The sequence below is a fragment of the Primulina eburnea genome, chromosome 18 (assembly GCF_022965805.1).
Source record: "Primulina eburnea isolate SZY01 chromosome 18, ASM2296580v1, whole genome shotgun sequence".
NCBI classification, from domain to species: Eukaryota; Viridiplantae; Streptophyta; class Magnoliopsida; order Lamiales; family Gesneriaceae; genus Primulina; species Primulina eburnea.
In genome coordinates, this window is record NC_133118.1 from 26,669,560 (window position 1) to 26,682,559 (window position 13,000).

The following is a 13,000-nucleotide window of genomic DNA, read 5'->3' on the forward strand; positions in this document are numbered from 1 at the left end:
TCAACAGTTTATTAGCCGTCCACAATCTTTAATAATTTACTAATATAATATAATAATATATCAAATAAATATATTTCAGACATTTATTTTCCACTAACTTACAAAATATTCAAATACTTCGATTCGAACTGGATTCTTGGTTCGAACTCGAATTCGAATATAAAATATTAAAATTTTCGAGCTTCGAATCGAAGTCAAACTCATATATGAATAATGTGTGCCTTCAAATTTTCTTTATATTCGATTTTACTCGGTTCGTTTATGTTCCTAACACGTAATTATTGTACCAACACAATAATCGTTGTAGTAATTTAATTTTAATATTAGTTGAATATTTATTCTGGGTTATTTTTAAGGGCTCCCGCTCGTGTATTAAGTAAGTTCATTAATAATTAGAAGGTTCTAACATTATTACCAGGTCAAGTCGTTGTCCGCATACACGTATTTTGTGGAGACAGAGAAACAAACGACTGTATATTTTTGACACATACATAATCTAATCTTTTCATCTATAAATTTCTCCGTCGTCATTTCCAAATTATAAAATTCAAATCCGACAATCCAAAACAGATTGGAATTCCAAATATGGAGGCGACAGGCGATCTGAGATCTATTGACTCAGTCAATGATTTATGTTCAGAGACAAAGATAATCCAAGATTTCATAACACAGATGAAGCTTAGTGATGATTCACATCAAGAACAAGAAGAAGAAGATCGTGATTCTGTAGATAATCATGAAGAAGATGATGATGAAGAAGAGGAAGATGACGATGATGCTGACGATGAGGAAGAAGAAGAGTTTACTTTCATGTTCGAAGGAGCAAATACACCATCAATGGAAGCGGAGGATATGAAGCAGGTCTTCCCCTTATTCAACCGAGATGTATTCTTTTCCGGTGAAGGATTAAAGCCTTCGAAAGAGAACTTGCCGACGAAGCTCCCGGTGAAGAAAGTGTTTGTGGAAACAGACAAAATATCAGACGAAGAACATCTTGTGACGTCAGTTTCAACCGGAAGTGACGAAGTAGCCGGACCCTTCTGCGAGTGGTCGGGGTCGAAGGCCGTGGTGGCGTCGTCGGTGGCATGTAAGAAGAGTAACTCAACCGGGTTTTCGAAGTTCTGGCGGTTCAAGGATTTGGTCGGGAGGAGCTGTAGCGATGGGAAAGACACATTCGTCTTCTTGAACAAGAGCCCTGCACCGCCGCGCGCGGTCGTGAAGAGGAGGACTAGGGAGGTCGGGCCACCGTCTCCTAAGACGGAGATAGGAAAGGTGAGGAGGATAGGGAGGGGTAAGACGGCGCCGTTGTCCGCCCACGCGGTGTACCTGAAGAACAAGGCCAAGCAGGAGGACAGACGGCGGTCGTATCTGCCGTACCGGCCGGAGCTGATGGGCTTTTTCACGAATAGTAACGTTGGATTAACGAGAAATGTCCATCCTTATTAATCTTTTTTATTTAATTTTTTTGTTGATTCTTTTCCTTTGTTTCATACATATAAGTGAAATACAAGATTTTACTATAATTTTACATTTATACATTTATTATTATGATTGATGTCGTAAGTATAATGAGCTCATATAACAACTATGGTAAAAACTTGTGTGAGACGGTCTCAAAGATCGTATTTGTGAGACGGATCTCTTATTTGGTCATCCATGAAAAAATATTACTTTTTATGCTAAGAGTATTACTTTTTGCTGTGAATATGAGTAGAATTGACCCGTCTCACAGATTATGCCCCGCTAGACGGTCTCACATGAGACTCTATTAACAACTGTTTGAAACAAATTCAAATACTCCATATAATTTGATATACGGAATATATCATACCAAATAAGTAAAAAAATATCAAAAGATAGCGATTCCGGATTTTCACGGTTTAAAAAATTTAGAAATTTAAAAGAGCTGATGAGAAGAGATGATTTAACATATTTCAAGGATGAAATTATGTTTTAATAATATTATATAAAATTTGAGGTTTAAGGACCATTCTTCAAAGGTTGTCATCATTATTTGTAAATTTGTATTTTGGATTGTGTGGGAATTCTCATTATATTAATTTGTCAAATGTGCTGGTCAAAGAGAGCAGCATGAAGTCTTTAACGAGTTAGTTTTCATCACTTCACACGAAAAGCAAATAAATTTCGTGAGAATGTTTTTTCTTTAAATCTAGAAGTATATTATAATATTCCATTATAAAATTTAAAAGTCATTGAATAATATATATATATATATAAGGAAAATTATGGTTAATTTAATCACAAAATCGTAATTTACATGGAATCCATTTCGAACTTAATATATGTTGAAAGCTCCTATTTAGTATTTTTGGATGCAAGATTAGTCATATCAACGTTACGTAGAAAAATTCGGTCGAGTTCTTAAAATCCGGAGTTTAGCTAGGGTGAGCTCCGTCCCAGCTTAGTCCTCGGCTTAATGTGTATGCGTAGTTATCGGGTTTATATACGCAGATGTCTATATGTAACGATCTTAATTTATGTATTTATGTTCATTCCAATTCTACAAATCTAGTTCTATATTTAGTGTTGTATAAGTAGATTTGGTTTATTCTTTATATACATGTAATTAAGCGAGAATTTATTTAAAAAATGTATAACTAAAATATTTGATTAATAATATATGCTTTGAATTATTCTAATTTATCTAAAAAGTTCATTACATATTTATATATTTACTTATGTATTATGTATCATGATAAATTATATTTCTTAAGATTTTTTTTTTTTCAAGTACGAGTGTTATTGATATTTAGAAGTTATAATTTTCATATTATAAGAAATATAACATAAAAATCAAAAACAACATCAGGTTGCTTTTGGATTGATAGATTTGAATTTGTCAGGGAATTTTAAAATAAATGGATTTGAAATGACTATGTTGAAGAGTGAATTTAAAATTGAAAAAAAAAATACCTAGCTAACATAAGATTTTAAATTTTTCATTCTAATTTTGAATAAAAGAGATACAGTGGAGGTAAGAACTCAATTCTTTTAATCCAAAGGCAACCTTAGAAAACATTTAAATTTTTAATGTCCAGCACTTTGTTAAGAAATCCAAGCTAAGCCCACATAAGGGAGACTCGATTTCAATTTTCCAAGTCCAAGAGCAGCTGATTTTTTTATGTACTTTTCTGCATGAGATCGTAGATCTTCGAAATCTTGCAACTTCTTTACCAGGGACCGGAAGAAATCCCCTTCCCAAAGCCCCTGAGTGAAAGCTGTGGTTTTTGGTTTCGAGGGCACAAGATAGCACCTCCAGGACTGCTTTGTTGAACTTGAGGATATACGCCTGCAATGATTCATCCCCACTTTTCTATACCTGGAACATGTTAAAATCAGTTTTCTTATATTTCTTGCTGTTACTGAAATGATTTAAAAAGCTGCCCTTGAAATCTTTGAAAGAATGGATACTCTAAGGCTCAAGCTTCTCGAACCAACGATGGGTTGAGTCCATAAAGTGCTCAGGAAAGATTTACACTCGATTATGTCTTCGAAACAATGCAACATGGCCATGTTCTTGAAACGGGTCAGATGTTCTTTTGGATCAGTGTTTCCATCATATTCTCTGATTTTGACAGACTTGTAATGATCAGGTATGGGCTCATTTTCTATTTGGATGGATAAAGGACATCCACTCGGCTAAGTCTAGGGAGCTCGGGATGACCTGGTTTGTCCTTCCAGTCTCTTTACCTTCCTCTTCAGGTCTTCTAACTCCTCGACCACGGTAAGATCTTTAGAACCCTCCTGGGAACTCTCTCACTTCTTACTCTTGTCTTGAGGATGAAATTCATCCTCGAACTCTTCTTCTCGGTGCACATGACTATCACTAGGAGGCAATTTCTCCGTTGTTGCATTTTGCACAGCCACTACTATTCACTGGATCGACTGTTATGGAGTAATATTAAAAGTCTGTGGGGGTGGATCTCCTTGGGGAACCTATGAATTTGTGGTCTTCCTTCTGGAATTTTCCCTCAGATTTGATTTTCGAATGGAAACTATATCTATGTCTATAGATCTTCTTTTCACATACGGCGCCAACAAGCTAGCCCGATAAATTGCCCACCAGCTCTATCAGTTTACCCGGGCCGCATCAATAGTGTATAGTTAAAACACTGAGTATGCTTACAAAAAACTGACAAGTTTAATGTCATCTCAAGTCATATATTTCCAACCTCATATTTGGATTAAAAAAGATATTCAAACAATATTTCAATGATTTAGAAATAATCTGGGAGAAAAACTCGTTACCAGGAGACATTGGTAATAGAAACAACAGTAAAATATAAGAGAAGCCATATTTGGAAACCTTGATGTCTCAATTGGAGCCATGACAATGCCTACAACTTCTGGTGCCATCACTTTGAAGCCAAGATTTAAGGAGAGATTGAAAAACTTGCTGGTCAGGAAATTGAATGAAGATCAGAAAATGTTCTTATTTCTCATGCAAATAGTCAAACTTACAGGTAGATGTAGTGATCAAGTTATTTCGTGTTGATCATAATATTGATCAGTAAGTTACTAATATTATGAAATGATAACATAATAAAACTAGATGCAATGTGTAATAATGTTAGTCGAAGATTCCGAGAAATGGAGACGAGAGTGATCACCTGGTAGGTGATTGGGTGTGCAGATCAACTGAAGACATGAAGCAGCTCTAGGAAGGATGCGTCTACAAAATCTATCTGAAAAATGTAAATTATCATATGTGCATCAATTTTTTGCCCTCTCTAGTAGCAATTCAACTTTCAATTGAACCTTTTTCCGACAAATGATGGAAAGTTCAAGAAAGAGAAGGAGCAAAAAGCTTAAATTGATCCATCCGACAGCGAGAAGAGACTCTTCATTTTGTATAGAATAAATATCTACCTTGTTTACAGTCTAAAAAATTTGAGAAGGCAACACACTGTGTTTCACCAAGCAACCAAGAAATAGTTTCACTCTTGAATAGGGACCACTTGGAAAAAAATGCGGAAACCATGAAAAGTATCGAGTTCTTACAAAATTGGAGGAAGGCTCTTGTTTCGAAATTATTAGATTTGTTACATAAAAATTTCCGGATTCCTAAATCGTCCATGGCAGTTGTTATAGGCGCCAAGAACTCCATATGTTTCAAGATTCTTGCGGATGTTTTCACTTGAAAGGTCAAGAAAATCCTCCATCAACCGTGCTTACTGACAACCGTTTACATATAACAAGCATTTGTAGAATCATCGAGTCTTTGATTATGATTTTCCTGTCAAGTAAGGTGGCCCAAAATATTTTTCAAATGTGGCAGCTAGAAATACTTTTCAAACGTTGCAGGTAGCAGATGCGTATGTCAAAGAATGGTTGGTGGCCGCTAGAAAATGCATTTGGTTTCACATGGACCGGAAGCTCCCCCATCCCAATTTAAGATATCCCAAATCAAGAGTTTTCAAAGCTTAGTATAATAGATGAGCATTTTAAGTGTTGAATGCTCTCTTGTGGGAGTTGGAGAAATTATTTTTTCTTGGTTATACTAGGGTTGGGAGTGTGAGATATTTAGTGTAATATTATATACACTTTTTGTAATATTTCTCATGTTATAAAAGATTTTCAGTAGCTCCCTGGACATAGCCTATCTTGGGTGAACCACGTATATTCTTGTGTTCTTGTTGATTATATTTCCTCAATTTTTTTATCATCACGATCATTATCACTTCGATGTAATTACCCAACAACTAGTATCAGAGCCTTGTTGTAAAATTTATTAGAATTCTTAGTATGCTCTTTGGTTGCAACTTTGTTTGATATTCCACATCATAAAAGATTTTTTAAATTTTTCGATAAGGCTAGAGAAGCGATGGCTGGAGATGATGGATCGGGACCAGAAATCAACAAGTTCGATGGAACATATTTTTCGTTCTGGAGGTTATAGATTAGAGATTTCTATACAGTAAGAAGCTACATTAAACTTTATCAGGAAATAAACCGGAAAATATAGAGGATGATGACTGGGAGCTCCTTGACCGACATGTGTTACGTGTGATATGATTGACCTTAACGAAGAATGTGGCACATAATGTGGCAGAGGCACACACCACATAAGATAAGATGTCTATTTTATATGACATGTACGAGAAGCCTAAGCAAACAACAAAGTACATCTCATGAAAAAGTTAATCAACTTGAAAATGGGAGAAGGTGCTTCGGTGGCTAAACCCATTAATGAGTTCAACACGATTGTTTCTCAATTAAAATTGGTTGAAATTAATTTTGATGAGGAAATTCATGCACTTATTCTTGGGCGTCTTTACCAAATGTTTCGTAACCAATGCGGGCAACGGTTAGCAACTCTGTTGGAAAAATAAAACTACAATTCAATGATGTCAGAGATAAAATTCTTGTTGAAGCAGTTCGCAGGATGGATTCTGGTGAAGGAACATCATCAAGATCTGCTCTAAATCTCGAGAACAGAGAAAGGGGAAAGAGTGGCCAAAAAAGTTCTAATCGATGGCGTGGTAGGTCCAAGTCAAGAAATGGAAAAGACAAAAGCATCTTTGAAAATAATTTGAAGTGCTGAACTTGTGGTGAAAGTGGTCACTTGAAAAAGAAATGCAAATCATCAAAGAATAATGCAAATGCTGTTACTGAGGAGGTACATGATGCTCTACTACTATTCATGTAAAGCCCGTTTGATTCTTGGGTTATGGACTCAGGAGCTTCGTTTCATACCACTAGTAATCATGATGTATTCGTGACTTACATCGCTGGTGATTACGAAAAAAATTTCCTAGCTGATGGAAAACTTTTGGAAATAGTTGGTATGAGTGATGTTCATATGATGATGTCAAATGGATCTGTCTAGAAAATCAACAAAGTCAGACATGTACCAAAATTGCCAGGCAATATGATCTCAGTAGGACAGCTCGATGACAAAGGCCGTAACGTAACCTTCTGTGATGGCTCCTAGAAAGTAAACAAATGAGCCATGATTGTTATTCGAGGAAAGAAAACTGTACACTTTATATGACTTCTAGTTGCAGAGATACATTAGCAGCCGTGGATGCTGGAGCTAATTCAAGTCTATGGCATTGTAGGCTTTGGCATATGAGTGAGAAGGAAATGAAGATGCTTGTATCAAACGGGAAGCTACAAGAATTAAATACCGTTGAACACATACTCTGTGAAAACTGTATCTTTGGAAAGCAGAAAAAAGTGAGATTTTCAAAAGCCGGTAGAGAACCGAAAGCAGCAAAGTTGGAGCTGGTTCATACTGATGTATGAGGACCATCTCCTGAGAAATCCCTTGGAGGCTCAAGATATTATGTCACATTTATCGACGATTCAAGCCGAAATGTTTGGGTTTATTTTCTGAAAAATAAATCTGATGATTATGAGACCTTTAAAATGTGGAAAGCCATGGTTGAGAATGAGACCAACTTGAAGGTGAAGTGCTTGCGGTCTGATAACGGTGGTGAATATAAAGATGATGAGTTCAAGAAATATTGACAGAACGAGATCAAGATGGAGAAAATCATTCCTGGTACACCTCAACAGAATGGTGTAGTCGAAAGGATGAACATAACCCTGAATGAACGTGCAAGGAGCATGAGACTGCATTCTGAATTACAAAAATCATTCTGGGCTGATGCTGTTAACACTGCAGCATATATGATCAACAGAGGACCTTCATACCGCTTGAATCCAAAATACCCGAAGAGGTATGGAGTGGCAAAGAAGTAAACATTTCTTTATTGAAAATGTTTGGATGTTTATCCTATGTTCATATTGACTCAGCTAGCAGAACAATGCTTGATCTGAAATCAAAGAAGTGTTTCTTTATTGGTTATAGAAATAATGAGTTTGGTTATCATTTATGGGATGACCAAAACCAGAAAATCATTCGGAGCAGAAATGTAATCTTCAATGAGTAAGTTCTTTACAAGGACATATCAGACATTGGAACTAAAGATGAAAATTCTGAAGTCGAGAATAAAGATGAAGTACCATTGACAGATATTCATGTGAATGAATCAAAAAACAATAACCAGAAAAATGAAGAATCAACTGCACAAGATGATGACCCACAAACTTCGGTGATTGAACTCAGGAGATCTTCGAGAACAATTAGACAACCTGAGAGATACTCTCCTGCAGTTCAGTATATTTTACTGACAGACAAAGGTGAACCAGAGACCTATGAAGAGGCTATGAGAAATGGTGATTCAATCAAGTGAGATTTAGCCATTGAAGATGAGATGGATTCACTATCATCCAATCAGACGTGGGAGTTGACAGAAACTCCGCAAGGCAAAAAGTTACTACATAAAAAGTCGGCGTACTAGTTAAAAGAAGACATTGATGGTAGTAAGAGGTACAAGGCAACACTTGTTGTAAAAGGTTTTCAACAAAAGAAAGGCATTGATTATACTGAGATTTTCTCTCCAATGGTTAACCACAAATATGACTGTACTATGATTAGTGGCAAAATAAGATTTACATCTTGAGTAGTTAGATGTAAAGAAATCGTTTCTTCATGATGATCTAGATGAAGAAATTTATATGCAACAGCCACAGGGCTTTGAAGTACGGGGAAAAGAGAAAATGGTGTGCAAACTTCAGAAGAGCTTGTGGTCTCAAACAAGTTCCAATGACAGTGGTACAAGAAGTTTGATGGATTCATGAGTAATAATGGTTTCCTGATGTGTCAGGCTATCACTGTTGTTATGTGAAGAAGTTTGACGGTTCTTATATTATTCTAATGCTATATGTAGATGATATGCTGATAGCAGGATCTTGTCTGGAAGAGATTGATAAACTCAAAAAAGAGTTCAAAAGAATTTTGTATGAAGAATTTGGATGCTGCAAAGCAAATTCTTGGAATGAGGATATTAAGAGATCGGGTGAATGGAATCTTGAAGTTATCTCAAGAAGAGTATGTGAAAAAGGTGGTTAGCAGATCTAATATGGATGAAGCTAAATATTTGAGTACTCCTTTGGCTAGTCATTTTAAACTAACCAAAGCACAATCACCTTCGACGGAGTAGGAGCAGGTTTATATGAACAAGGTTCCTTATGCTTCTGCTATCGGAAGCCTCATATATGCAATGTTATGCACTAGACCAGACATAGCACATGTTGTGGGAGTTGTGAGCATGTTTATGAACAATCCAGGAAAACAGAACTTGGAAGCAGTTAAATAGATTCTGACGTATTTGAAAGGTACTGCTAGTTTCTATATATGCTTCAGAAGGTCAAATTTGGGCTTACAATGTTTTGTCGATGCCGACATGGGTGGTGACCTAGATGGCAAAAAAAGTACCACTGGATATGTGTTCACATTAGGTGGTACGACAGTAAGCTGAGTATCTAAGTTGCAAAAGATAATTGCGCTTTCAACTACTTAAGCTGAGTACGCAGCAGTTACAGAAGCTAGCAAAGAGATTATATGGCTGAGATTTTTTTTTGGAAGAATTGGGTAAGAAGCTTGAAGGCAGCACATTACAGCAAAAAAATCCTATTTATCATGCTAGGACAAAGCATACACATGTTAGGTACCATTTCATCATATCAGTACTGGAAGATGGAGTCTTGATGCTTGAGAAGATCCATGGAAGTAAAAATCCAACCGATATGCTCATGAAGACGATAACCATTGACAAACTGAAGTTGTGTTGAACTTTGGTCGGACTGCAAGTATAAGAAAGAAGATATGAGCTGCTGCATTGGTGGTATGAAGACATGATCGAAATCAAGTCTTCAAGTGGGAGAAATGTTAAGTAAAGTGGCCCAAAGTATTTTACAAATGTGGCAGCTAGCAATATTTTTCAAATGTGGCAGGTAGGAGATGCATATGTCAAAGAATGGTTGGTGGCCGTTAGAAAATGCATTTGGTTTCACATGCACGAGATTATAGAGCTCCCCCATCTCAATTTAAGATATCCCAAAATTAAGAGCTTTCAAAGCTTAGTATAATAGAGAGAGCATTTGAGTGTTGAGTGTTCTCTTGTGCGACTTGGAGAAATTATTTTTCCTCGGTTATACTCGGGTTGGGAGTGTGAGATATTTAGTGTATTATTGTATACACTTGTTGTAATATTTCTCATGTTATAAAATTTGCAGTAGCTCCATGGACATAGCCTATCTTGGGTGAACCACGTAAATTCTCGTGTTCTTGCTGATTATTTTATTCTGCAATTTTTTTTATCATCATGATCGTTTGCTTCGATGTAATTTCCCAAGATCTCCAATTCCTGGATTTGATGTAAAAGTGTGATCAAGAAAGTTAAGAAAGACCCACCATTTCCATCTAAAAAAATAAGATTCAGAATCCTTATGTCACATTGAGGAATATTTGAGCTTACATTTGTTTTATATATATATATATATATATATATATATATATATAGAGTGAGCTTTCATTTGTTATTAAGTTGGACAAATTCATTCAGCACGTCATTTGTATGATACTTAAACTTTATTAAATCACGATCCCTTTTTCCTAGTATATATTTCTCGTTTTCTTTTTGTTGGTTTACTGTTTTCTTGTACTTGAGGAGCAGCGGAAATTTAAAATTTTTGTTTAGACATTCAAAATGTTCTTTGGGTGTCGTATGATTTAATCTTGTTAGAGTAGGTGCACGTCGAGCCAAGTGTTGGCCCAGTGTTCACAATGAAACTCTATGTATAAACGATCTTTATTTTAATAATATTCGAATTTATTGTTTTGGCACTTCTTTATCTATATATCCATGCTAGTTGCATAGATAAAGCCCTTGAATATACAAATAGTAGAAAGAATATGAGATGCTCATATGATGAGTATCATGAAACTCATATTTGTAATACTGTATATTCTAAAAGGTTCCTAGTCGATTCAGCCGCCACTAAGAAGGATATAGGCCGCTAGATCTCGAGACTAGTATCTGCGATGTGAGTACCATCTTTCATTGGTATGGGACATTGTGATGTCCGAGCATGCAGATAGGTGCTCCTGGTAGAGTGCACTGAACAACCCTCTATAAAGGACTTTCCAAGTGGTTCACAATAATCGAGTGGAAAAGTTCTAGTTTATGGTTGTACACGATTAGTCCTTATGACCCGAGACAACAATGAGACTCTATATGCTAGCGTTTCACTTTAACTTGTTTACCGACTCTCATGGGGTCATCAGGTGGCAAGGTTGGGTGTTATATCGAAACATATAGGAGTCGATGCATTGTAGTCGGGGATTCACCGCTTACCTACGGGTATGGATATCCTATGTGTTTTCATGTATGTGTAGTTTGAAATCTCTGATCAGAGTATGGTGGTAATTATGAGAGGGGTTTCATAGATTACACCATCGATGCAACTACAACATGACACATAGTATCGATTCATTGACAACTCTTGATAAACCAATGGTTGTCGAATCGATCGGGATATATGAGTTGAAGGGACCGTACTGTACGCTAACCATAATTGAATGGTTCTTGCAGGCACTATCATTTGATACATAGGGAATCATGTAAGCGATGCTGCTAGGCGTTTAACATGATTGGTTGGGTACTATCAGACTTGAGTTCTGACGTTCTTATTGTCAAGGAGTTGATAAATAAGAATGGAGCAATTGGGGTATGCTCATATAAGGACATGTTTAGTCCGAATCACATGGAGATGTGAACCCACAGCTAGTTGTATCAGTGAACCATTGAGGGCCACACAAGTATTTGCTTTCTAGATCCCGTTGAGAAGTAAAATAGTTCAATGTGTTGAACGACTTATAAATGAGTTTATAAGTGTAAGGAAAAATAGAAGTATGACCTCTATGAGAGAAATGTAAATTTAATTTATGAATGTGTTCCTAAATTAAAAGTTGGCCAAGCGAATAATGTATTTGAAAATTGTGATTTTCATAAACATTATTATGGACTAAATTAAATTAATTCAAGTGTTGAATTAATTAAACACTAGTGGACCTAGTAGAGTCCAAATAATTAAATTAATTCAAGTGCTGAATTAATTAAATTATATTGAGTCTTGTAGAGCTCAATTTAAAGAAATTATTTAACTAGTGGACTTGAGTAAATTCAAGTAATGTTTAATTAGTCTCAAATATGTTTGAGATAATTAAATTTAGTCCATGGTTTTTTAATTTGTTAAAAACCATATAATATATGCATGCATGGGAGGTGAAGGGTTGGAGACAACTTTTTGTGTCTCCAAGGCTTGGCATGCTAAAAGTAGTTTTAGCTTTTTACACTACCAAGACTTATCATCCCTCTCCCCTTGACAACCCCTTGGCCGAAATTCTTGGTGCCATTCTCTCCAAGTTTTTCTCTTCTTTTCTTCTTCAAGTGTTGAGGAAGAAATATTCTTCTCCTTGAAAAATCCTCTTGATTTTCTAGTGCAAATTAGGAGGGGATTTACCAAGCAAGTGGTGGGCCTAATTTTGAAGGAAGGAGGAAGCTTGTAGATCTTCTTGCCATTCAAGAGCTTTATTGTTTAACAACAAAGTTGAAGCCACAATCAATCTTTTAATGATTGATAGGTATATCTCTCAAACACTCTATGAATGTCATTTTTGTGTTTTATTGTATTTGCTACACAAAATAATGAGGTGGCCGAAATTTCTTGTAAAAAATCAAAATTTTTAAACTTCCGTTGTGCTTCCGGTCACCGTAACCGATCTCATTTCAAGTGGTATCCGAGCTATGGTTACGATTTTGTGTAGCATTTACAAGATATTATATTGAGATTGATTTCTAAACGCATGAGAATGAAATTTGCAACAAAAATCAAGGCACGACAAAGGGGCATTTCGGGAAGCATGTTGCTGCCCGTGTCGGGCAGCTCGGGCTGCCCGTTTCGGGCAGCAAGGGCAGCCCGAGTGGCTGCCCGAACACCTCTATCGAAATAACAAAAAAAATTTGCCAAGTTGGCCGGAATCCGGCGACGGCGATGACGACTAGGGTTTTCCAAAAGTGTTTTGGATTATCAAAGTGTCATGGGCCTTGAATTGTTGGGTCATTAG

The 13,000-nt window shown here is 36.2% G+C and overlaps 1 protein-coding gene across 1 annotated transcript; it reads left to right on the forward strand.

The window, feature by feature from the left end:
• The first annotated feature begins 585 nt into the window (after nucleotides 1-585).
• Nucleotides 586-1,446, forward strand: LOC140819214 (uncharacterized). Its single transcript, XM_073179227.1, has one exon. The coding sequence runs from the start codon at nucleotides 586-588 to the stop codon at nucleotides 1,444-1,446; it is 861 nt and encodes a 286-aa protein (XP_073035328.1).
• Nucleotides 1,447-13,000: the final 11,554 nt, after the last annotated feature.

Bases quoted from the DNA above. Each gene is read 5' to 3' on its own strand.
- LOC140819214 (XM_073179227.1), top strand. From the start codon at position 586: ATGGAGGCGACAGGCGATCTGAGATCTATTGACTCAGTCAATGATTTA.